General features: G+C 42.1%; 1 protein-coding gene across 1 annotated transcript; it reads left to right on the forward strand.

The window, feature by feature from the left end:
- The first annotated feature begins 8,875 nt into the window (after positions 1–8,875).
- Positions 8,876–27,372, forward strand: LMLN (leishmanolysin like peptidase). Its single transcript, XM_054069767.1, has 17 exons — positions 8,876–9,051; positions 9,504–9,601; positions 9,699–9,729; positions 10,606–10,688; positions 11,133–11,250; positions 12,111–12,286; positions 12,936–13,041; positions 13,298–13,392; positions 14,252–14,369; positions 15,665–15,772; positions 17,401–17,477; positions 18,098–18,208; positions 18,911–19,043; positions 19,640–19,799; positions 20,552–20,682; positions 21,428–21,638; positions 23,118–27,372. Exons 1-17 carry the CDS (start codon positions 8,914–8,916, stop codon positions 23,210–23,212), a joined length of 1,989 nt encoding a protein of 662 aa, XP_053925742.1. The 5' UTR covers positions 8,876–8,913; the 3' UTR covers positions 23,213–27,372.
- Positions 27,373–27,388: the final 16 nt, after the last annotated feature.

Genomic DNA, 27,388 nt, shown 5'->3' on the forward strand with positions numbered 1-27,388 from the left:
GTTATGATTAGTCAGGAAACATGTAAAATGGTGTTTTCACATGTCCTGAATATTCCATTTAGTTTCCAAACTACTCAAATGGGAGACATCTGACCAGATTTTTCCTGTTTAAAAAACAAAAATGCTTAAATAAAAGGGATTTTCCAGATCAAATATAATTCTGAAAAACTGCTCTTGTCCCAATGTGTTTCTCTGTAAGCCAAAGCCCTGGTTAGGTACACTGACCTATAAGAAGCAAAAGATTCTTTGGTGACCTTGTGAATTGCAGACATGAAGGACATCAAATGATATAATTCAAAGCAATCAGAGTTTGGTGAGGGTCATATTAGAAGCTGGTGAAATGATGGAATAAGACTCATTCTTAATGTTTTTTAGCCAATAATGAAGGCTGTGTTCTCTTCACAGCCACAATATGTCGTGGAGGGTATTTAGGGCAGGCTTGAGAGGTGGGCCTGTGCAAACCTTGTTAAGTTCAACAAGGTCCTGCACCTGGGTCAGGGCAATCCCAAGCACAAACACAGGCTGGGAAGAGAATGGATTGAGAGTAGTCAGGATGATGAGGCACTGGAACATGTTTGCACAGACAAGTCATGGGAGCCCCATCCCTGGGGGTGTTGAAAGTCAGGTTGGATGAGGCTTTGAGCAACCTGATCTAGAGGAAGGTGTCCCTGTCTGTGGCAGGGGGGTTGGAACTAGATGATCTTTAAGGTCCCTTCTCACCCAAACCATCCTCTGAACACTGAATTACAGAGCCAGGCTTGTATTGAAGAGAGATTATTCTTGGAAAGAAGTGTTGCATAAGGTACTGCCTCTGAGCCCTCTGTATGCAGTTGGTTTGTGAGACATGCCTATGAAACTGAGCTAGATATCTGTGATGATAACGCAACCTCTGTTTTGCAGATAAGCCGTCAATAGAGCTTCCCACACACTGGGAAGACATGGAAGAGGAATGGGTCAAACTAATGAATCTCAAACCATTACATTGGAAATACCAGGAAGTTGAGAGCAAATTTCAGAGAACGCCTTCCAACTATGTCATACAGAAGGTGAAATCCCGTGGGCAGAAAAAAAAGTGAATTTTTGGACTAAAAACATTCATATAGTTTTTAAACATTTGTTTGTAAGGTGTCTGCAACCTAATACACCTTTCATCTCTTTGGCTCCCCACCACTGTGTAGGGTGAATATAAATGAAATCAAATTTCCTAGGAATTGCCCTACCATTTCTGCCTTCTAATAACGCAAACCCAGTGACCATCAGTCTTCAGGCTGACTCTGTGTTCAACTCAGTAGTTAATGTGGTATTTCCAGTTAGGAATTTCTATATTTGAATGGAAGAATGACAAAACGCATCCAGAATACAAAGGAAAATACAAAGTTCTTGCAGACTGGTCATAAAGCTTTTAACTGTTTACTGCTTCTTCCCTGTCAGTCCCAGAGCCTTTCAGGATAGAGTGTTGGTTTTAAGCAAAGTGTCAAAATTTGATCCTGCTTATTGAAAAGTCTACAATGCAGTGCACAGAGGTTTAATTGCCAAGAAGACAGAATTATTCAGAATCAGGAGGAGTGATAGACAGGGAAAAAATATGATTAAATTAAGAGTGAGAATATGTGTTCAAAAAAATTTCTTGCTTCATGAGATTCAATGAGCACGGTCACCAAGACACAAATAGAAAGAAAAATTACCTGTTTTTTTTTACCATGGTACACAGGTGACATGAAGTCCTTTTCCACTGAAAAACTGAAAGCTGTTACAGCAATGCCTTTAAGACTACAGTGCAGATACACCATTTCCTACAGCTATGTTAATATTGTTGGCATAGAGAGACAGCAACATCTATCCTCCCACCAATTTATTTTTATATAGGATTTTTTTATGGGTTGCTAAGCTACACAGTAAAAGAAGTAATTTTGACGTCCAAGCTGAGATCTAGAAAAGAAACTTAAATTCAGCATCATGTTATCTCTAAAATCTACCCTTTAGTGAGAAAATTATCAGTAAAGATGATTGGTATGTACAGAAGTCATCCTACATCCTTGCCTCTAGCAGCAGTACAACAGCCTGTTTCTAAAGATGGCAATGCACAGCTACCGTGAGTGCCTGATACCTGGTGTACATACAAGACAAACGTGTGCTAAAAATGACTAAGTTTGAAAACATCTTGTTAAGCTACTTTAGTTTCTGATTTTTCAGTCCCCCAACCCAAACCACACAGGGCACAGTGAAAATAACTGTCATTCTTTCAGTTTCATTTGATTTTAATGCTTTCCTGCTATGATAAGTATAGGTCCCTAGCACTATAAATATAGTTCTATTTTCTAATTTTGCAGATTGAAAGAATACAAAAATCCCTTCCTCTGGCAGACATACCAAATCAAAAGAATCTCACTCTGTACAAAGAATAAAAATCACAATAATGAGAAGTTTCTGTTTCATGGGACAGCTGCGTCCTCATTGAACATGATCAACTACAATGGATTTAATGGTGGGTTTGCTGGAAAGAATGGTGAGTCATTATCCAAAGCAGTTTATTTCCTAAATGTATATGAGGTGCTAGGGAATGTCAATGTTATAGTGCTGTCAGCACAACAGGAAGACAGAATAAAGTTGAAGGAAACAACCCTGGAGCATAATCTATAGGGATAAAGGAATTAACCAGTTAATCCCTTGTAGATGAATGCCACCATCTAGAGGGTACCAGCAAAATCTCGCCTACTCTGAAGCCAAGCCTGGGCAGCTTTTGAGAAATGTTTTGTATGACCTGCCTACAGAAAGGAACAAGGATTGCTATTCAGCATCCTCAGCTGAGGTACTAACCAGTAGCTGCTGGTACCTCCTCTCTTCTTGGACAAAGGCAGATAGAGCTGCAGGTACTCCTGTTGGACCCAAAGGTAAGGACAGCACAAGCAATCAGAAGATCCCACTCCCCTACCATTTTTATGCAAATGAAATGCGTTGAAATTAATTAATTAATTATTTTCCCCCCATTAAGAGTTGTTCTGGATAACCATTAAATATTTAGCAGAAAGACATTCTGCATTAATTCAAAGCTGGGTTTGTCCAGTTCCTCTTGTACAGTTATGTTATGTTTATTATTTGGTAGCATTCAACAGTGAAGGGCAGCATCCAAAGAAATGGAACTTGGGCTGAATTGAGGTGCCCGCTGCTCTTAGAGGTTTTGCAACCTTAATTCCAAAGTCCTTACTTTCTGTCCTTGATATTTTCTTCCTTAAGACATAATTGTACATGCCTAGGGCTGACTTGATCTTGAGGGAGCCAGACAGCTTAACTCAGAAGCAGTTGACACTTAAGCGTGGTCTGGATGCAAAAAGTAGACATTTCTCTGTCCAGATTCTCTAGAGTCACTTACACTGATATTTTCTGAAGAAAATGAAGCCAAACATACACAAGATAGAATCGGCAGCCACCATTTCTTTTTAAGACATGACCAGAGGAGGTGCAGTTTCACTTTCCTGGTCTTTGGTAATGTCAGAAGGTTGGATTTACTTGGGAAGCAAGACCCCTACATCCCCATGTCTGCTTTCAGCCTATGAATATTGACATCCACTCCTCCATCTCATCCACCAATTACAACAGGAAGGACACGCTTTTCTTCTATCAGGCTCATTAGCCATGTGAAAATACCTCAAGATCGGAGCAGGCAGATAGGAAGGAGCTGTCTGAACAGCTTTCTACCAGTATCAGAAAAAAGAAATCTGTTACAGACAAAGAAAGAGGATTCCTCTAACTTCTTGCTGTGATGTGTAACTAGAAAACTGTCATTACAATTACAGTAATGATTTTTAAGTTGAAAAGGCTCTGAAGATTTGCAATTTGATGGCTTGCAGGCTAAACAGAGAGAGGAACAGGGTCAGTCAAAAGCCTGGGTATTGATACCCAACATCTAAGTGGATTCATATTTGATTCTGATACAAAAGATTATTACTAGAATTTGTTATTTAAACTCTAACCAAATGTATAACTACCACAGAGTATATAAAAAAAAAAAAAAAGGAGGAGCCTTAGAGATTCTCACGGGAATAAGAACACTAACTCTATTTGTAAATGATGTCCTTCCAAACAGCAGCCGACATTGGAAGTGGAACCTACTTTGCTATTGATGCAAGTTGTTCTGCTCGGAGTACTTATTCCGGACCGGATATCAAAGGCTGAAGATACATGTATTTGGCTCGAGTCCTCACTGGGTGGTACTGTGCAGGGAGAAAAGGACTAGCTGCTCCACCACCAAAAAGCCTAGCAGATCCCACTGACCTGTACGACAGCGTGGTCGATAATGTCAGTTATCCAACAACGTTTGTCATCTTTAATGACATTCAGGCATATCCTGAATACCTTATAACTTTCAAAAAAAATAGAATATTCTTAATAGCCTGGAAAATTTTAGTGCCTTTTACATATGGGAATTAACAGGGTAATTCTTGATTTTTGTTTCTATCTAGGTTTCTTTAAGTGGTTATTTGTCTATGTTCAAATATGACTCCAAGTTATAAAACAGTGAGGCTAGCATAAGCAAATATTTTAGAATGTGCTATTTTAATACTCACATTTCAAATTCAGTTCTGCAGAGGTGAGAACAGCCCCAATCTCTTCCTACGCAAGGCAGAGGGGACTCATAGGAGGGGGAGCTGCTCTACCTTCCCTGTGGCTTAAAGTGAGAGGTATCCGGTGCACCTATGTGGGGCCCAGAGAGTGGTGGTAAATGGAGTTAACTCCGGCTGGAGGCCAGTCACAAGTGGGGTTCCTCAGGGCTCGGTACTGGGTCCAGCTCTGTTCAATGTCTTTATCCATGACCTGGATGAAGGCATTGAGTGCACCCTCAGCAAGTTTGCAGATGACACTAATCTGGGTGGAAGCGTGGATCTGCTGGAGGGTTGGGAGGCTCTGCAAAGGGATCTGAACAGGCTGGACTGCTGGGCCGAGGCCAATGGCATGAGGTTTAACAAGGCCAAATGCCGGGTCCTGCACTTGGGACACAACAACCCTCTGCAGCTCTACAGACTGGGGGAAGAGTGGCTGGAGAGCTGCCTAGAGGAGAAGGACCTGGGGGTGTTGGTTGACAACTGACTGAACATGAGCCAGCAGTGTGCCCAAGAAGGCCAATGGCATCTTGGCTTGGATCAGAAACGGCGTGACCAGCAGGTCCAGGGAGGTGATTCTCCGTCTGTACTCGGCACTGGTGAGACTGCACCTCGAATACTGTGTTAAGCTCTGGCCCCTCACCACAAGAAGGATGTTGAGGCTCTGGAGTGTGTCCAGAGAAGAGCAACAAAGCTGGTGAGGGGGCTGGAGAACAAGTCTTATGAGGAGCCGCTGAGAGAGCTGGGGTTGTTTAGTCTGGAGAAGAGGAGGCTGAGGGGAGACCTTATTGCTCTCTACAACTACCTGAAAGGAGGTTGTGGAGAGGAGGGAGCTGGGCTCTTCTCACAAGTGACAGGGGACAGGACAAGGGGAATGGCCTCAAGCTCCGCCAGGGGAGGTTCAGGTTGGATATCAGAAAAAAATTCTTCACAGAGAGTCATCGGGTACTGGAACAGGCTGCCCAGGGAGGGGGTCGAGTCACCTTCCCTGGAGGTGTTCAAGGAATGGGTCGATGAAGTGCTTAGGGACATGGTTTAAGGGAGTGTTGGGAATGGTTGGACTCGATGATCCAGTGGGTCCTTTCCAACCTGGTGATTCTATGATTCTATGATTCTATGCATGTTCCTATTTTCCGTATTCACCATAAAGCACCCAGTGGCTCACTGCCCATGACGATTTATTTAAAACACTTCATGTTGGACAAATAGCCTCTCTTACCAGCCAAGTTCTCTGTCATTCTCAGGCATCCACTCAGCCTTGCTGGTGCTAAGAGTATTGAAGAAATAAAACCCCAGTATTGAACATACACATTGCATTAATTGTTTCACCCTCCCTTATGCTGTTGTGGCATACTTTGTTATTCCCTAGGTATAAATTCCTAGACATATCTGTTTCTTAGCAGCTTTTTCTATGGTCTGTCATATTGCATCCATCTAAGTTCCATAGCCAAAGTCATTGCTTCTGGAATTTTCAAGACTGTAAATAGTGACTTTTAATTTCTTTTGGTCAGTACCGAAACATTGACCTTTCTGTAGATTTACTGGTTTGCAGAGTCATCTACAGGGACACACTCAGTTACCGCACTTAAACCATATTTTTTAAAGTTCCGTAAAGCAAGCAAATAATGGTATTTGTACATCTTTGCAAGCTGTACACTTAATTAATGATAATTTTACAACTGCCTGTCAAAAGCTGTATACACACAATTTCAATAAAAGTAGTTTAGAACGAGTTCATTGTGTTACTGAGTCGTTTGCATGCAGGAACTTCAAGCAGAAGGCGTTGCTTAATATTTGAACATCTTTGTTTCGGTGATGCTGTAAATAGTGACAAGCTGAAAAGGCTTGAAAGACAAAATTGTTTTCTTCTATTGTGTCTGTGACAGATTTATTTGTACAGATTCCAGGCAAAATTATTCTGCCTTAGTCCAAAGGAGACCTGCCAGGATGTCTTCAAGCCCCGCTGCAATGTTCTCATTGCCTGCAAATGGCAAAAGCGCTTATGGTTTCTGTTGGTGGCAGAAGCAAATACAAATAATCTCTGTTTTTCACAGCAGATGCCCGCGCAGCACTTTAGATGAAGGTCCTGCGTAAATTCCCATTTTAAAGCAAAATCGAGTTTGATCCACTTCTGTTTTAATAGATTTTGCTCCCTGTGGAAAGTTGAAGATGCCTTTCTCCTTTATCTTTGGGGTTCTTTTCTGTATTGCAGAAGCACTACAGCAGTCGAGTGACCCGGGCAGGTGGTTTAACTGCGCCCCAGGGACCTGCGGGCTTCTCCCCCCGCTGCCACCGAGCTGCTGCCGGAGCCAGGACACACCACCTTCTGCCTGTGCGGCCCTCGCTGTAACTGAATGCCTTGGAAAGAAGCAGGACATGCAAGAATTGCTACAAAAACCCGGACAATTTTTATCACCAGTGATAGTAGAAGTTTCTTTAATAGTTTCTGTACTAGAAATGTGGCGATACTCAGTCACGCAGTGTTTGCAGACTGAGAAGTTGGGAAAAGGCTGTGTTGTATATGGAAAACGAAGGCTGAACTGCATAGCACTGCATTGCCCCTGCGTAAGGCTGCACTGCTGCGAGGCACGGAATGGCATGGCACGGCATGGCATGGAATGGCTTTGCATGGAATGGCATGGCTTTGCACTGCATTGCATTACATGGCATTGCTCAACAGCAATGCGTTGCGTGGCTCGGCACGGATCAGCATGGCTCGGCTCAGCATGGCATGGCTTGGCACGGTTCAGCACAGCACAGCTCTGCACAGCTCAGCTCAGCACAGTTTGGCATGCTTCAGCACAGCAGGGCTTGGCACAATTCCACACTGCACGGCTTGACTCGGCACGGCTTGGCAGGGTTTGGCACGGCTCAGCACAGCATGGCTTGGCATGGCATAGCATGGCATGGCTTGGCACAGCTTGGCACAGCACAGCTCAGTTTGGTGTGGCACAGTTCGGCTCAGATTGGCTCGGCACTGCATGGCTCAGCATGGCATGGCTCAGCTGGGCACAGGACAGCACGGCTCAGCACGGCACTGCATGGCTCAGCACAGCTTGGCAAGGCACACCTTGGCACGGCACGACTTGGCTCAGTAAGGCTCGGCACGGTTTTGCATGGCACAGTTCAGCTGGGCATGGCACAGGTCAGCATGGTTTGGCATGGTTTGGCACAGCATGGCATGGCACGGCTCAGCATGGCTTGGCACAGTTCGGCACGGCACAGCTTGGCATGGCACAGCTTGGCACAGCTCAGCACGTTTCAGCACAGCTTGGCAGGGTACAGCACAGCTCAGCAGGGTACAGCACAGCTCAGCATGGTTTGGCACGGCTTGGCACAGCTTGGAACGGCACGGCTCGGCTCCGCACATCACAGCTCAGCTCGGCACAGCTCAGCACGGCATGGCTTGGCATGGCTCGGCACGGCTCGGCACGGCAGGGGACGGCACGGGATGGCTCCGCACGGCACGGCACTACACGGCTCGGCGCAGCACGACACGGCTCGGCACGGCACGGCTCGGCTCGGCTCGGCACGGCACGGCTCGGCTCTGCACGGCTCGGCACGGCTCGGCTCGGCACGGCACGGCACGGCACGGCACGGCACGGCACGGCTCGGCTCGGCTCGGCACGGCTCGGCTCGGCTCGGCTCGGCTCGGCACGGCACGGCTCGGCTCGGCACGGCACGGCTCGGCTCGGCTCGGCTCGGCTCGGCACGGCTGGGCTCGGCACGGCACGGCTCGGCACGGCTCGGCTCGGCTCGGCACGGCACGGCACGGCTCGGCATGGCACGGCACGGCTCGGCTCGGCACGGCACGGCTCGGCTCGGCACGGCACGGCTCGGCTCGGCACGGCTCGGCACGGCTCGGCTCGGCACGGCTCGGCTCTGCACGGCTCGGCACGGCTCGGCTCGGCTCGGCTCGGCACGGCACGGCTCGGCACGGCTCGGCTCGGCACGGCACGGCTCGGCTCGGCTCGGCACGGCACGGCTCGGCTCGGCACGGCTCGGCACGGCTCGGCTCGGCACGGCTCGGCTCGGCTCGGCACGGCACGGCTCGGCTCGGCACGGCACGGCTCGGCTCGGCTCGGCTCGGCACGGCACGGCACGGCACGGCTCGGCTCGGCTCGGCTCGGCTCGGCTCGGCTCTGCACGGCTCGGCTCGGCTCGGCACCGCCCCGCCCCGTTCGGCACTGCTCGGCCCCCCTCGGCTCGGCGCCGCTCGGCGCCGCTCGGCTCCGCTCGGCTCGGCCCCCTGAGCCCCGCCCTCTGTCCCCGCCCCGCTCGCCCATTGGCGGGGCCGCTGCCCACGCGCCGCTCCATGGCGACGCGGCGGGCCAACATGGCAGCCGGGCCGGGCGGAGGGCGCCCCGCGCTGTGCCCGCTGCTCCTGCTCCTGCTGGGCTGCGCCCCGGGCCGAGCCGAGCTCTGCCGGCACCGCGCGCCCCGCGGTCAGGAGGTGAGGGCGGTCCAGAGGGAGAGGGGAGTTTGTCTGGAAACGGGGAGTTGGCGGTTGTCTGGGAATGAAGGGGGGGGGGGGGTGAGGAGTAGGAGGATGAGGAGGAAATGGGGGGGCGGAGATGAGGAGAAAGGTGAGGGGGATGATGAGGAGGAGGAGGTTAAAGAGGTGGAGGGGGATAGGAAGTATGAGGGGGATGAGGAAAAGGAGGAGGATAAGGAAGAGGATAAGGGGAATGAGGAGGAGGAGGAGGTGGAGGAGGAGGAGGAGAATGAGGAGAAGGGGGATGAGGAGGAGGGGGATGAGGAGGAGGATGAGGAAAATGAGGAGGGGGGTTGAGATTGGGGAGAAGGATGATGAGAATGAGGAGGGGGGTGAGGAGAATGAGAAAGGGGATGAGGAAGAGGAGGAGGATGGAGAAAGGAGGATGAGGTTGTGCCTTTCCCCGCCAGGTTGTCTATCAGGTGCCCCTTAAGGAAAACCACGTCTCGAAGAGAAATGTGGATCAGCAGCTCCGGATTAAGACCGTGTACGACAGGAGCATTGAGGAGTGAGTATGGTGGGGTGGGTGCTTCCCCCCTCCCTGCTCTGTGTCTGGGAACGGCGATCCTATTAACCAAAGCTTCTTTGGTTTGCTCTGAACACAGTTTGCTGCCAGAGAAAAGGCACCTCATCAAGGTACGGCGTATTCCCCTCTCTCTCTTCTATGTGCGTGCACTTTATTATGTGGATCAAGCTAAGGCTTTGCCAAGTCAAACCTTTTAATTAAAGGCTTTAATTAAAGGCTTTGAATACCGGCAAATTCATATCCTCTAGTCAGGGTACCCGGGGCTCTGTGTACGGATTATGCCTCCGATCCAAGTATTTCCATTGTTTTGATGAATATTGCTTGACGAGTGCTTACCATATCCCAACGTGGAGAGGTTTTCGGAGAGCACCACAGAATCATGGAATAGTTTGGATTGGAAACAACCTCGAAGCCCATCTAGTTCCAACCTCCCTGCCATGGGCAGGGACACCTCCCACCAGACCAGGCTGCCCAAGGCCCCATACAGACTGGCCTGGAACACCTCCCGGGATGGGGCAGCCACAACTTCCCTGGGCAGTCCAATATGTGGATTTTAATGGTTTTTGGTACCATTAAGAGTATTTTAAATCTCTCTCCTGGCTTATTTTGAGATACTGTGCAAGTAAGGAGTGAAAGGCAATGCAGCAGTCAGGCTTGAGGACTGCAGAGACAGGAGCTCCTGGGAAATTCGTGATGGGTGCTTGCCAGTGACTAGTAAGTTCAGGGCTGAAATATATTCAGCCTCTTTGAAGCTGTACATTGAGATTAATACTAGTTCTCTTCTTGTTTTGTCATTCCAATAATAACATATGAGAATACTGAGCCGTATTTCCCAAATATATTGATAACAGTTGCACTTGTTAGGAAGTCTGGATTTCTGCTGTTCTGCTATACCACAGCATCTGGCAAATTTCATGTAGTTAGTCCTTGTAAGGTGAGTAGTGGCTGCACTGACACTGAGTGACTTTTGTTCTTGTTCTATTCAGAACAAGCTTTTTCCACAAGCTATATCTTATTTGGAGAAGACATTTCAAGTGCGCAAATCCACGGGTACTATATTACTAAGCAGGTATGTGGAAGTTTATTGAAAAAAACCTGATATATTTGATACTTAACATTCTTTTGTATAGACTGTAAAGAATAAGAGTGTAAGAAATGCCCTCCTGAATCAGCAGCGAACTCTGTCCCAGTGGTGATAGCAGATGTTATTTAGGGACAACACACAAGTCTGTCGACCTTCCACGATCAACATCGGTGTTTGTCGTGTCAGAGATTTTAAAGAGTGTACATACTGCCTGTTTCCTTTTACTTGCACCCCCAATTATGAACCTATTCCTAACCTCTTTTCAAACACGTGGATACTCCATTAACAACTAGAAGCATTGTGTCTTCCAGGGCAGGGTAAATAACATTTCTCGGCATGGAATTTAAATCAAATATCTGTATGCTGTGTTGTTTTACAGTTTCTTTTTAATTTTAAAAGTGCTGACTCTTTTTTCATGTTTGTTTGAAGGCAGTGTGCGACAAACCAATATCTAAGGAGGAAAGCTGACCCTCACAGATACTGCCTGAGAGCCTGTGCAGACCATACAAGATGTGGGCCAGTTATAGTGCCTGAGAAACACCTCCAGGTAAGCCAGGTGCTTCTTATCCTTTGAAGTAGTATTGTTTGTGGAAATGAGTAAAAAAATTAATATTGCTAACTTGTGCGTAAGTGACCTGTTTGCAGGAGATCACTAGGTTTGAGTGACAGAACAGAAGAACTTTAGTTAGTGGGAGCTGCTTTGGCTTAGGCTGCTGAACCAAAAGTAAAATAAAATTGGACTATTTACTCTTCTCTGAGCCTGTGTTATAATGAACTGGAGAGACAGAGTGAGATTCTAAGCTTCTTGAATTGCAGTAGGTACTTCGCTATTCATCTTGGTCAACGAGTCAGATTTTTCACAGGATTAATGATACATTTTGATTTTTTGAAGACCTTATTTGATGAGATTATCCACTGATCCCGGAGCACAGTGCAGGATATACTTCGAACTTCTTTTCTTGCAAAATTTTGATTCCACTCAACTATGGTGTGGAATCAGTAGAATTTTTTTCCTTTTAGCCTGAAGTTTCAACTACAGTATTAAAAATGTACCAGATTACATGTGAAATGCAATTGATACTTACGCTTGCTATTTCTCTGAACTGACTTTTTGTTTTGTAACTTGTAGGAGATAAAGGCTGCTAATTTTGGGATATCTAGCTTGGCAGGCTCTTTGTTTTTTTTTTTTTTCAAAAGCTACCAACTTCCTGGTGTCTAATAAATCAAATGAGCTAGTCATTTGCAAGTTATTCCTTGGCTCTATCTTTCGTTTACTGTCTTCATAGGGAGTTTTCTCATCCCCCACTGTCTTACAATGGGGTTTATTTTTGCCTTCAAGCTAATTGAATTTTGTCATGCAGAATTTCTGTCATAACTAATGTATTTTAATTGTTCATTTGAACAAAGCAATGCAGGGTGTACAATGAGACTAAATGCCACGGACCCACTTGCTTACCTGACCAAGAAGGGGTTCGGGATGCTGACTTTGTCCTTTACGTTAGTGCTCTCACTACTGAAAGGTGTGGCCATGAAAATATCATTGCATATGCAGCCTACTGCCAGCTGGAAGCTGAAATGGACAGGTTAGTATTCACTCGCTCTAGTACAGACTCTGTCTTTAATTAAACTCTGAAGTGTTTTAGTTGTTCATGTGTGGGGTTTAATTGCTTGCCTGGGGTATAGCAAAGCAGAAGTCATTGGATTAAAGACAAGCACTGCATTAATGTAAAACCACAAAAACAATCAAATAGTGCTTGACTTGCAAAGCTGAGGCTTTTAAGTCAAAGCTAACCCTCTACTGTTAGTATCTACACATTCTCTCCAGATCCTATTCCTGTTGAAGTGAATATCATACTTTCACAAATTTAAAGGAGAATGCATACGGGCCCTGCTTATTTGGCTTCTGTTTCTAGTTTGGTTGTAATCATTGTAACAAAAATGTTTACCTCTGTAGTGTTTTACCAAAAATTCAGATCTCCTGTACTGTTATCACTAACACCTGTGCAGAATCCTGACTACAGATTGATCCCATCCACCCCTCCCTATTCCAGCAGTAAGCTAGTCACTGTATTGTTAGCACACTGTTCATAAACGATTGGGAAAGTTGTTAGGAAGGTCTTATTTTTACATTAGTCTCTATTTTCTTTTAGATGTTCTGCCTGTTCAAGTGAATATGATTAGAATTTGCTAGTATTTTACTGAAAACCATTTATTTTAAAAACTTTTTTCCAGGCCAATAGCAGGGTATGCTAACTTGTGTCCAAATATGATTTCCACGCAAGCTCAAGAATTCGTTGGCATGTTGTCTACAGTGAAACATGAGATTATCCATGCACTGGTAAGGTTTGATGTTATAAAATGTGTTTCCCTGGAATTTGTGCCTGCTTCCTCGCATATCTCCAGCTTGTTGCAAGAGAAGGATGTTTGCTGGAGGAAAGCTCTTGCTTTGCCTCCTTCATTTTGTGTGTTGATTGCCTTAAGGTGCAGTACTCCCAGTATATCTGCAGTGGGTGTGATAACTCTTTGACAGCATTTGGCTGCCATTTGTATGTGTGTATCTTACCAAAGGCTTCCCTGTGCTTGATTTTTATCAGGGTTTCTCTGCTGGTCTGTTTGCCTTTTACCGTGATGATGATGGAAAACCTTTGACAACAAGACATGCAGATGGACTCCCTCCTTTTAACGAAAGGTATTTTATTTGTTTGGACCTCTTTGTACTCCCATTGAAGGAGGTTTTCATGTTGCTTTTTTAAGATGTGTTCGTGCTGTCAGCCTGTTGAAAATCGAGCTTGATTCTTTTATTGGAATGTTTTACCTTTGTTTTGTTCAGGTGTTGGTGTGTGGTGAGGTTGTTTCTTTTATTCTTCCTTTACATTGTCATTAAGCACTTGTTTTATCCATGTTTATTGCAAGCTAAGGCAGAATCTCATTTATCAGGAAGCTTGAAGTCAAGCGTTAAAATTACCCAGGCTTAAATTTTGATGCTTTCTGAGCACCTTAGTAAATTGAGACTTCTGTTTTCTGTGCTCTAATGTCAGTGCAGTTCGTTTTTATTCAAGATATAGATAATTCAGTACTTATAGTTATGCAAAACTGACTGTGTATAATCTGCTGTGTATTTTTTCTGACTTGTTATTGAATGAAAAATTAACTTTTTATTCCCTATTCTATTTACTTGATATTGTGGAAATGTTCTCTAAGAGGTTTTTTTTGGATGTTGAAGGGTAGAGAGCTTTTGGGTTTGTTCAGCTTCATTTTTATAATAGGAATTAGACAGATTTTTAATTTCTAACACTTTTGGTCACGAGAAAATATGTCTTGAGTCTAGAGAGGTCTTTTTAATACTCATATTTTAGCTTATTAAATCAGAGTTGTGTATAGAATGAATACATATCTTACAAAGGAAAATTTTGTGCAATAAACTTAAGAAAGCACGAAGAAGTACAGACGTTATTAATGATTCCATTTCTTAACAGAGATAGAAGTTTGCACAGTAGCTTGGTCTGTATTTGTGGGAAAGATTTGTAACCAAAATGTTCTTCTTACAGTCTAGGTTTGTATCAGTGGAGCAATAAAGTCGTTCAGAAAGCCGTGAGATTATGGGATGTACGTGGTGGCAAAATGCTGCGCCATGCTGTTCATCTTCTGGTAACGCCTCGTGTAGTTGTAAGTATGGATTAATTTAAACTTTTACACTTCATATGCCAAGGTTACCATCACAGTCTTGACCCATAAACATCTTATTCTTAACTAAATAATAACCTAATATTGCATACCTTTTTCCTGAAAGTATGACCTGAAGACTGTGCAATTAAGACAATATAATTACTTGAGAGAGTGTATCCAAAATAAAGTGGAAGATAATTGACAGATAGTATGAAATAAATAAGTTGACATAGTAAGAGACAATGAAGGCAGTGGGAAGTAAATTATAAAAGGTTAAGGAAACCTGATGTTGAATATACTCCCTAATTCTACTCTCTAGAAGTTTTCCTGCAGATGTAAATGCCTAGTATTCCTGTTACCTTAATGGACAGTCTTGTCACTGATTTTCTGATTTATAAGTTCAGCCTATTTCGGGTTTTCTGTTTAAAAGCATTGTTTCAATCTTTTTCTAATTTATTGATTACGAAATAATGCAGTTAACTTTTTGTCTTAAAAAAGGTAAATTTGTGTTTAAAAAGAAACACCTTAAGTATTCTTGGAAATCTTTCTTGCTTCCCATGCCCCGACTCGCCCTCCAGTCTCACCCCAACATAACGTATGATTAAGTGTAATAATTTGTTACTGGAAATAAGTTACAGCGTTAATTGTATTTGGCCCCAAATAGTATTTTTGTTTATTTTCAATCTAACAGAGTATATAGAGCAAACCTGGTTTAATTACCCCTGTTTTTAAAATTGGCCATGCTGGTCAAACTGTTCAGAGCATTAAAGGTTCTCCTGGGTCGTGCCACGCAAGCGAAGGCTGGGCCTCTGACCAGGAGAACACGGTGATATTGTGATGCCTTTTAGGTTTTCAAATATTTGGCAGAAAACACTTTCCCACGCAGGACTTCTTGACAGATACAACTTCCTAATAGAAAAGTGTTTTTTCTCTGAAACATTTGACAGTAGCAGGGCTGTAGTGTTCCTACGTTGTTTGGGCTTTTTTGTTGTTTTTTTAATATGGTCTTTAGTCTGTGCATGCTGCTTTCAGCTGATTCTCTTGCTGTTTTACTCTTGCAAACATCCATGGTTTATTTCCAGGAGATAAGTAGGCAGATTGTTAGGCCTTGTGTTGGAGTGCTTGTTGGCTTAGTCAGCCTATGAGTAGGAGAAGTGTTTTGCATTTGGAGGAAAACAAGACAGTAGAAAAAGAAAAGCTGAAACACTTTGAAAAGGTAATTCTAGAAGATTAGGAGTGCATATGAGTGTCTGTCTTAATATTGTGAGAGTTATGTTGGAATGTTTTCTTTCTAGGAAGAAGCTCGAAAACATTTTAATTGTCCAATTCTAGAGGGAATGGAGCTTGAAAATCAAGGTGGCATGGGTACTGAGCTCAATCACTGGGAGAAGAGATTGTTGGAGGTTAGTCCTGATATTAGGAATGAGGGGGATGTGGGAATGTCTGCTCCCCAGCTTTATTTTTAGGTTTATAGTGGTACTTGGTAGAGCCCTGAAAATGCAAGTGTATCAAACCTCACTGAAGTACATCACAAACAGTGCTAAGCTACAAATACTTAAATGCCCAATTTCTAGATAAATCTATCTTTTTACCTTATTGCTAAGTCGTAGACTATGAATTTGTGATAGGCTGATTACTGAAAAGCTAAATGTCTCTTGCTCTTATATGCCATTATCCTTTCAAGAAAGTATTTTCCCTTTTAGGGGAAAAGGGTATTCCTTTGAGCCAATTCAACTTTGTCACCATCTGCCTCTTATATTTCAAATATTTGATCATTCTATTTATTCATTAGCTCAACTTCATCTTTATTCATGTGCCCTGGGGTTAGCTTTTGCCATCTCTACTCCAGAACCTCATCTGATTGAGGAAACATTTCCCTCCTGACATTTAAGCTTATTTTTATTTATAGCTCTGCACTATGTGATGTTTTTGCCAGAGGTACACTTTCTAGTTGGTGTTGTATGAGGTAAACAAGAAAGGAAATGCTTCAGGACAGTTCTTTTTGTGGGAATAGTGTTAAAAACTGCATATTTCTTGAGACCGAAATTGTTAGCTTTTCCTGCTTATCAGTAATCTCTGTTGTGGAACAGTAGTTTAAAGCCAACTGGAAAGACAGCCATCAGAATTAGGATAATTTTAAGAGCTGAATAGGATAATCAAAAAAGAGATATTTACTAGTCTCATTTACACCTTTCCAGAGAAAGTTTGTGTCTGGGAAGTAACCCATATAGTTTGGTTTTGATCTTGATCCAACTCTCATGCAGTATTATAGTGACAGCAAATTTGGTGCTAAGGAATCTGCTCATGCAAACTCCTCCTAATCACACTCATGGAGAGGGAAGGCTGACAAACTAAATGGCTTGAAGAAATGAGATGAAGTTCACTAATAGAAATCCCAGGGTTGTGTATTAAGAGTGAGTGAGTTTTGCTGTCTGCTTGAAGTTTATCAGGTGGAAATGACTGAGAAGGAAAAAGATACGGGTGTTACAATTGCCAGTTATAAGATGATTAGGGAACTCCAAGGTGACCAGAGTTGCTCTTTAAAGATGATGTGTTTAAACAAGATGGAAAATTCCACAGCCACGCTAATAAAGCTTCCTTCAGATGTGTCCCCTGTGCACCTTGCTCCTGCAAAAGACTACTAAAAAATCTAGAGTCTTGCACAAGACAGTAAAATGAGGTTGGCTTTCAGCCCACCAAAAGGAGACAGAAGAAAGGATGTGATTGCTGCTGATAAAAATGCTTGAAAAAGAAAGGGGTTTATTTTACTTAAAGAAAAATGAGTACCTGTTGGTCATTAAGATTTAGCTGGAATTTGGAATGAGATTTCTGACTTATAGAGTTCTGAAGCTTTGTAAGATGGAGTGGGACTTTTGATCCCGTTGAATGGACTTTTGATCCCGTTTGTGAAAAGTTGGGATTTGATTGTCAATAATAAGCAGGGGCTGGAAATAAAATGCATTTTCATAGAAAGCACTTTCTTACATCAGTGGCTATCAGTGGCTCGCTAATAGTAACTTGTAACTTTCAGAACGAAGCAATGACTGGATCCCACACACAGAATCGGGTCTTTTCCAGGATCACCTTAGCATTAATGGAAGACACAGGGTAAGAATTTGTAAGAATGGGGGTTTTGTGGTTCATTTGTGTTTTGATTTTTATTGTACTTGATTTTATTTGGAATGGATGCACTCATGCTTATCCATCTGTGACACAGTAGATAATTGGCATAATTAGCATTACATTAGGCAAGGACTTGTACCTGGTGTGTTAATTTTTCTTCATGTATTTCAAAACTCATCCATTTTTAATCTAGCCTTAAAAGAATATGTATGCATAGTACTATTTTTAGGGTCTATTTCCTTTTTTTCTTAATATAACTCCTCTCAGTTGCATGCAGTGCATAGTGATTTTTTTTCAGCTTTTCTTGCAGACAGAAAGCATACAGGGAAGAAAAGCAAAAGTATCTAAAATTTCATCTTTATGCATGATTCCTTTGCAGATCACAATACATTGCTGTTGAACAAATAAGATTTCCTTTTGGTTCATTGTGATTTTAAAAAAAAAATTGTAATATATTTTGATATAGGCAGAAATGGATGCAGTTTCCCTTTTTCTCCTTTTTGATGACCTTAAGGCATAGTATGAAGTTCTTTGAAGTGCTGTCTTATTAACCAGAACACTATTTTTTGAAGTAACTATATTCTAATTTTGAAATACCTTTGCAGCTGGTATAAAGCAAATTACAGCATGGCGGAGAAATTAGATTGGGGACGCAGTAAAGGCTGTGACTTTGTAATGAAGAGCTGTAAATTCTGGATCGACCAAAAGAAGATAAAGTAAGAATATAGTCTTTTTTAAAAATAAAGGGGAAACCCTGATGCTTATTTACATTAGTCCTTCAAATGCAACCAAAAGGAAAAGAGGTAGGTACAGATTAAGAACACTCCCACTGAATTTATTAAGTGTGGAAGCACCACACCCAATACATACAGAGCCAAACATCTTAGGGTGTAGAATGGATTTACGCTGTGAGAGGGCTGTGCTGCAGGGAGAAAAGACTTAATCGGAAAAGTGTTCACTTTCTTATTTCGTCTCTTTTAATTGGAGATGCAGCCGGTATCATTTTGCATTACTGGATTGTACTTACAACAACAGGAGATGATAGCCATCCTCAAAACAGAGCCTTCCTTATGTGTCTTGCAATGCTCCTAAATTTCTAGGACACAGCTGCACAGTGGCTGGTCTTGTTTGTATGTTTTTTTTAATTTAAGTTTACAAAGCAATGTCATTAAAATGAAATAGGTGGGTGAATTGTAACTTTGTTTGCTGCCTTGACATTCTTTAACTTAGGAAGGTCATAACCAGACAAATAATAATAAGTAGCTTCCAGAGAAGAAGTTGGCTTCTTTGTGTGATTAACTGAGTGTGCGGGAGAGCGGGAACAGGCAGTCTTGACAGACTGCTTAGTTAAATTATGAAAAGCAGTTAGTGATGTGATTAAAGTTAATGTGATTTTTATTCTTTTTTTTTTTTTTTAGGAGGCAATTAATCAGTCCATACTGCGACACTTTGAGGAGTAATCCTTTGCAGTTAACCTGCAGACAAGATCAAAGAGCAGTAGCAGTGTGCAACTTGCAGAAATTTCCAAAGCAGTTACCTCAGGAATATCAGGTATAATGGATCTCACTTTACAAAAGAACTGTTTGCATTCTTGTGCTTTGCAGCCAGGTCATTATAGTTGGTTGCATTTTATTTTTTCCTTCTGAATTAGTAGATGAGAGCAGATAGTGTGAAAAATGTCTGCTTAGTTTAGTATAAGGAGTCTGGAGGCTGAAAAAAAGCCTTGTGATCTTAATAAAACAATAATGTATCACTTGGCCATCTAACCAAATATCAAAAAGAAAAGCTGCTGTGTAGCAGAAGTTCTCCAGAATATTTAGTTTGAGGTATTTTTTCACACAGTCTGCTGCCTTGTGTCACTGCACGTTGAGACGTTTGTTCTGTTTCATCCCAGAGGATAATATGATTGCTAAGGTAGAGGGGCAGGGGAGGAGGTTGGGAGTGATAGATGCAAATGTGAATTTCTCTGCTTTACTTAAGTATTCTTAAATACTTCTGGCTCATCTGGTTCATGGGTTTTGCAAGTTGCTGTTAATAGCATTCCTGAGTAATAATTGCTGACGTTCTTACAGCTGTAGCATCTATTTACAAAACAGTCGTATGCTTGTCTTTGCACAAACTGCTTCACTGCCTGTTTTGTTTTGCAGTATTTTGACAATCTTAGCGGAGTACCACCAGAGGAATTGCCTTTTTATGGTGGCTCAGTAGAAATTGCCGACTATTGTCCCTTTAGTCAAGAATTTAGTTGGCATTTAAGTGGTGAATTTCAACGCAGCTCAGACTGTAGAATAACTGAAAACCAACCAGGTCAGTTTTCGTTTCTTCAGTATGGTATGTAAGAAATGACATCAGTTAATCTGGAATGGACTCGCTGTACATCCAAGCTAACTGGATGTGAAATTAGTTTTATGATACTAGCTGCGTAAAAGCTCTGCTGGTGTGAGAGGCACAACACAATTACCTTGTATACCTAGGAAGAACACACTCACATCTAATACAAGAATTGCATTAAAGCTGAACAGATATTAACCTTGAATGATGTAAATATAAGACAAAGGGTGGGGTTGGGGTTGTTTGTTTCCATTTTGAGTCTCTGAAAAATAATTCCACTTTCCACCTTTGTAGATTTTTGTTCAAGGCAAGGACCTTTGCCAATAATCAGATCATGGGCTTGTCTCCTAGGGCAGTGCATGAACTTTCAATAGTGCGGAGCTCCAGCATGCTGTAGGGTGTTACCTGTCTGTGCAGTTGCCTCAAAAACAGACAAATAAACACTCTCTGCCCTTAAGCCGGCAATCACAGCTGGCGCTCCTCAAGGGCAAACATATCCACAGAGTTCTCATGGAAAATGCCTTTTTCTTTTTCTAATCCTAGGTTTCTTCCCCCTTTATATTCAAGACAGTATAATTCCCAAATTGATAATGATTAATGGTCTGCAAGATTCCAGAAGTAAACCTTGAATTGCATGTGGAGACATTGACTAGTTATGGCATATTAAGTTGATGTGGACTTTCTGTTCCTGTAGGAAATTGCAATTCTTTCTATTTTTTCTGTCTTAGATCCTACCAAAAACTATGGTGCAGAGAAATATGGGCCAAACTCTGTCTGTCTTATTCAGAAATCTGCTTTTGTAATGGAACAGTGCAGGAGGAAACTCAGTTACCCCGACTGGGGTAGTGGATGTTACCAAGTATGTATGTCTTGGGCTTTTGTTGTTATTTTTTTAAAATAACATCAGAGGAGAAAGCCCAGCATAAAATGCAGGCTGCCTGTTAGTATTATTAGAACTTTGCACCTGGACACTGTACATGATCTTCTCTGCCTTAAATTGCTGGATTATATGACATGCTTTGAAAATAAACTTCTTCCAACCATAAGCGTGTAGTATAGATCACACATCAAGTTAAAAGTGTGACCCACTGGGAAGGCTGGTGTGTTACTTCCAGGCTTGCTAGGGACTTCACCTGTCTTAGCCCTGTGATGCTTTCTCCGCGACTAACTAGGAATACCTACATTGGAATCTTCTGTTATTGAAGCTTAACCTTAGTTAGTCACTCTGATTTTTCAAGGTGGAAAGCATTGTGCATATGTTGCTTATTTTTCATTATCCTCATCCTTGGGACTGTCTCACTAAAGGTATCACTTCCAGCAACAGCTTAACTCTAAAAAAGTAGTCGTTAGCAGAAGCTGAGTTGTACTTGTTCTCGGGTGATAATCTACGTAATTGCACAAAAAAGGTACAGTCAGTGCTTTAAAGCGTTCTTGAACCAAATAGTTGCTCTGAGTGCATTAAAATACTTGCAGTTAATCTGTGCTGCAATACCGGCCGCTTACTGAAACGTAGCATGTACTTATTGAAAGAACCTTGAAACCCCAAACCGTGTATTTCTGATAAAATCATGACACAGGTATGACTTTTATTCTTTTATTTGAAGGTTTCTTGTTCTCCACAAGGGCTGCATGTTTGGGTCAAGGACATTGCGTACTTGTGCAGCCGTTCAGGACAGGTATTAACTGTGAGCATTCAGATGAATGGCTGGATACATGTTGGAAATCTAATTTGCCCAGCCTGTTTGGACTTCTGTGACTCCTGTCCCCCAGAGCGGGATCCTCCTCCTTTGAACATAACAAGAGCGGCACCAATCGGTAGGTTGCCTTATGATTTGCTGAAGTGAAACTTCCTATAAAACTTCCGAAAATGCTAAAGCATTTGTGTCAGTCCTCACTATCAGGGGAGAGGGAAAGGAGAGCCATGGCCTGGCTATTTTGAGCTCCTAGGTGTAGGAGTTAAAGGAAGATGGAAAAGGTGCTCGTCTTTCTGGTGTGTAGTCATGCTGTTGTTTCTGCGATCAGGATAGTGATTGATGTAGGAGAGAAATATGTCTGAAACATGGCTGCTTCACACCATGTCTTCTTCTGGTAATCGTCCCAGAAATCTAGCTTTAGCCTAGCAGCTTACCAGAAAATCTGAAGGCCATACAGTTTTTTAAAACCTCCAAAATAATCACATTTAGTGGAAAGTGAGTACTCACTTGTATATCTTCCAATTGACATGTTAATGCTGCAGTCCAGAATGTGAAAGTTGGGTGCTTTTTGGGTTTTGAGAGAGGGAAAAAAGCTCAATTCACTGTTGATCAAATGATGTTTTGTCCAGAACACATCACTTTCTAAAAAGCCAGTGGATTAAAGAAAACAGTCTTGGCAGTATTTCACACAAGTGGCTTATTCTTAAGCCTTTTCCGAGTTCTTTAATTGTTGGGTGTGCTGTCTCTACTGCAGTTTTCAAGAAAAAGAGAAATCTGTTTACCTAAATAGTGAATTCTTTTCTTAGACTGGTGTACTTGGATTGGGGTGTACCATTTCAAATAGTTATGTCTCAGAGATGGCAACATTTTAGTCGTTGCTGGAATGACTGTTACAGATCAGATTTTAGCACGAGAAAGCTGTAACCTAGGAGATTTGCATCTTCTAGCATCTATTTAAATTCATGCTTAGTATTTCTTATGTGTGTGTATGTGTGTATAAAAAGGTTTATTTTAGTGTCCATGGTTTTTCTAAGCCTCATGGCTGTGTGGTTACCTTCCATATAGATCAAACTCCCCGATTCATGGATAGGGTTTTCCCCTAGTTTTTTTTTCCATCTTCAGCTTGGTGTTTTGTGGCTTAGGTTTTTATGGAAAGTACAGCCATACAGATCTAAAGTATTCTATGATTCTGTTCATAAAACAGTCTTTTGAGAGTCTATGGGTTTTGAAATGCTGCTTTCCCCCAGTTATGCCACAGGAAGCCACCTGCTCCTTTCTTAGAATCATAGAATACTTTGGTTGGAAAAGACCAAATTGAGTCCACCCATACCTGTCCACTACTAAATCGGATCCCTGAGCAATATCGATATATTTTTATCATTTCTTCTCCTAAGCTGTTAGTGAAAGAATGCAGAAATTGATTATTCCTTTTACAATTAAATAGTATTGTTTGGTTGTTTGGAATTCCTAGCCTTGAAAGCTAGAATAAATCAGTGCAAATTACTGCAAATATACGTTTGCTCATTTCAGTGTTCTCTTTGTTATTTTATCTTTAAATATAAAATTTATAAGCCTTATGGTGTTCTGCTTTTTATTTTAGACTTATGCTCCTGCTCGTCCAGCCTGGTTGTAACCCTTTGGCTATTGATGGCTAACTTAATTCCCCTGCTAACAGGACTGTTTCTCTGCGCATAGAGTTAAGCGTGGGGCAAGAAGGTGTTCCAAGATGATTTACCATTATGTTGCACTCCTTACTGTGGAGCACGGAGGTTTTTGTCTCTGCGGGCAGCAGTCTTCTGCTGCGCCTCATCTCTCCTGGCAAGTATTGGTGCAGAGAGCAGTCAGGGAGGTACTGACAAAAGCAGCTGGAGTTTGAGAGGAGAGAAATTTACTTTGTCATCTCAATAAGTGCCAGTATTTTCTCGAATTGTGCAACCTTAGATTTTTTTGATGCAGTTACAAGATCCACTATGCCAACTGTGTTAGACTACCTGGCAACTCAGTCAAGATTTGAAACGGGAACTCTTCTGTAATAGAGCTGAGGGTTTTTTTTTTTATGTCCTCTGTGTGACTGGTAGCGAAGCATCCTCGAACTGGAAATATACCTCAGTGGTTTAGTCAAAAGCCATGTGAAAATCGGTTGTCACCACTGCGAATAACCCAGGCCTAAACAGGTGTGGGAATGCTTTGTTTTTTTGGTCAATTCTTATATGGGGGGAAGAAGGATGGACCAGTGGTTGGCAGTCGTCTCCACTACTGGATTCTGCAGCTTTATGGTTCTCAGAATTCGCACGTTTGCAGTAAAGCAGCTGATTCTTGGGGTTCACTTAAACCTTCCTACATGCACGAAGTAAAGTTTCAGACTGGTAACCCACACAACTGTCTAGAAACCCTGTTCTCATTTAGCATGTGCCAGTTCTACTGTGAAATTTAAGGCATCAGGCGTTTGAGTATTCTCAGTGATTTCCTAGGCAGATGCATTTCGGTACTGACACCCTGTCTGTAAGACTGGGATAGGTTTTCTGATTATTTTTAATTTTGTTGGTTTGTTCATTAAATAATAGAGTTATTATTTATTAACCAGTATGAACACAAATGCAGCTGTTCTCACGTTTTGTTGAAGGGCAAACCATTAGCAATGGCAGCTATAATCATACAGGACCATTTTGATTTCTCTAGACCAAAACCTACATTGAATGTGTAAAAAAAAGTCTAATCTGTTTTTTTCTTGTCTCCCTGCCCCTGCTTTTTCTCAGACTTATAAATACAAACACTCAAATAATCCATAGTAATAAGTTAGAGAATCAGACGTTTTGAACCACATGAGGGCACACTTTGGTACAAAATTGGTTGATGGATAAAATATACGAGGAAGGTAATGGGCAAGATCTGTCTAGGTAAGGACAGCTGTTCTACAGGACACTTGTAAGGATGTTTTTATTTGTTTCTGACTCTACAATGTGTTACAAAGAATCTTGTTTGTACTAACAAACTCTTACGTGGTTCATTCCATTGTCTGCCATGTTAGGATAGTTTTCATTTTTGGGAAGGCGTTAAACTGGAGGGAGCAGATGTACCCAGTGCGCTGAAGAGTGCAGATACAGAGAGAAAGGTGACATTACTTTCATTTTTGACATGTGCTGTGATGTTAGAATTGTCAGTGACTGTCTAAAATGAAAGGTAGAGGAATGAAAAGGGTAGGGAGTAAAATTTCTTTAGCTACAATTAAACTTGTTTAGTAATAGGACTTCCATTGTAAGAAAATCTTTGTGCCTACTGGAGTTGTTTGGGTTTTAATTTTAAAAAAACCTCTTATGACACCGTTGAGGTGATTAAGCTGCAACCTAAAACTGTCTGCAGGCATCACAGGTGAGAGGGCACCTTGCACTGAGCTAGTTTCCCTTCTTAACTGCAGGTTAAGTTGGCTTTGAATTACACAAGGCCTAGGCTAGCCTTAAATAGGACTTTGAGAAGCAATACTAATTAGGAGTCAAACGCTTTAAATGTGTAAAAGTTCGAATTAAGAAACACTCAGATTAATAAGTGAACACAGATTATTTTAATATATGCATGATCAACAAACGGTTGGTGTAAATTGATTCCTTGAAGATGTAAAGGTTTGAGAATACGTCTGAAGTCCCAGAGGTTGATATTGTATTTTTTTGTCTGTTGTGCAATAATACAGTTTAAATGGTATCACTCAACAACCATGCTTTTGATACTTGAAAATAAATTATTGGTTATTTTTTCTTACTGTGAAATATTTGCACTGTCTGAACTCTCTGGTTAACTTTATAACTGTTAAACTTTTTTACTAGTGTTAATTTATTGTGCTTGATATTTGATCTGTTGGTCTCCTGTCTAAGTGTGGGATTTGTCATATTTAATTGAGTATTTTTATCTTCTACACGGTTGCTTATCTTGAGGGCTTTTCTTCTTTTATTCTCTTTTCCTGAGAATTAACTGAAAGATGGCTTAAAAAGTTGATGCTTACCTACTTCTGAATTGTATGCATTAATTAAAGAGGCTGTAGTGTGTTGTACCTACAGGGAAAAATCTGTTTGCTGTCAGAGCTCTTGTGGTCAGATTCACCAGTACCTGCTGAGTAGCTGCATCAGCAGATCCAGTGAAGTAAAACTATTACTGCCTTAATAATCTGAGATTTCAGTCGTAATTTCTTTGACGTGCAGCCCTTCAGCTGGCTGTGAACTGCAGAACTGAACAGGACTTTGGGGAGTCGGGGAGGGAAGGTACTTGAGTGAGCAAACCCCAACACGCTATGTGCTATTGGTGCATTAGCAGCTGTAGTCATGTTGGAACTGCCAAGAAATGCGTCACTTTAAAGTCAGAATGCATTGGTGACTGACTAAAAGCATATTTGAGTAAAACCACCTACCTCAGTTCTGTTTGTCTTTGAATTAAGCTTCTGGCCTGCTGTGAACTTCCTGAATCTTAAGATGAATTAAATAAAAACATGTCTCAGGTTTTTAAGAGCAAAATAAATACAGTAGGAAGCATAAGCCATTTTTAAGTGCAGAACACAGCTAAAATTGTAGCTTAAACAATTCAGTTATGTAGCCTTAAGTGTAGTTCCATCCTATTGCATCACTTAACATGTGAGAACTTGAAAATAGGGCCCAGATAAGCATTTGTGTTTTCACCAGGGTAGACATGGCAGCAGGACCCCTGGAAATAATGGCCTCAAGATGTGCCGGGGAGATTTAGGTTAGATATTAGGAGGAATTTCTTTACTGACAGGGTTGTCAAGCATTGACACAGGCTGCCCAGGGAGGTGGTTGAGTCACCATCCCTGGAGGTGTTTAAAAGACAAGTAGATGTTGTACTTGGGGCCATGGTCTAGTGGTTGACTTAGGGCTGGATCGATGATTGGACTCAATGATCTTGATCTTTTCCAACTGAAGTCATCTGTGACATAGTCCTGAGAGAGAAATGAGTTAGCTTGGCTGTAGCAGAAACATTTGCAGAATGTAATGTCCACAGATTTCATTTTTAATAATATTTCATGTTTGATTATTAGTCTTGCAGTCTTCTTCTACCCCAGCAGTTCAAATCTATAATATTCCAATTAGAAATTGAGGCAAGTTGTGCTTCAGGAACACATTTGTCTTGGAGAGGAAGGATTGCTTTCGGCTAGAGTATCCAGCAAGTAATGCGACACTGAAAAGCAGGCAATTCATTCCTCCTGGAATGAGTTGAGGCTGTGGCAGGAGACCGTTACGGCCTTGGTTGTAGGTTGATTACTGAAAGAACATTTTTCACCCCCATTAATGGACTGTGGGTGCAATGCAGCTCATTCTTTCTGCTGTGCACTAGTAAACTGGGAGGACTATTGTCATATCCACAGTCCCTTACAAGGGCCAGTGGTTTTTAAATCCTCCTGTCCTGCGGAGCTTTCTGCTTGAATATATTTCAGTAGAGAGGGGCAGGTGTACACCATTTCTTCCCTGCACTTCCTACGCATGACTTCCAGCCAGCTGAGCTGGTCAGGATTTAACCACCAGCTTTCACCTGGCTGAATGTATCTGTCTGCAGGGTTTGGGTCTATTTGAACACTGACTAATGTGAGCTTATGCTACCACACTTCCAAAGTGCAAATGTTGCCTTTTTAATGTGAAGCTTATCTTGGAGATAAAACAACTGTCTTGATCTGACTGGCTGACCTTGAACATGCGTTTCCTATTTTGGTACAGAATGTAAATATAGAACAAGCTATTTTGTGTAGATTTTGATTGGATTGAGATTTAAGGGCTATTTTTTGTTATTTATGGAGTAAAAATTTCCTTATTTTATTGTGTAAAAAAAAGTACGTCATACAAAAGCAGAAAAAAGATGTTCATCAATAAAATGTCT

The sequence above is a fragment of the Cuculus canorus genome, chromosome 6 (genome assembly GCF_017976375.1).
Source record: "Cuculus canorus isolate bCucCan1 chromosome 6, bCucCan1.pri, whole genome shotgun sequence".
In the NCBI taxonomy this organism is placed as follows: domain Eukaryota; kingdom Metazoa; phylum Chordata; class Aves; order Cuculiformes; family Cuculidae; genus Cuculus; species Cuculus canorus.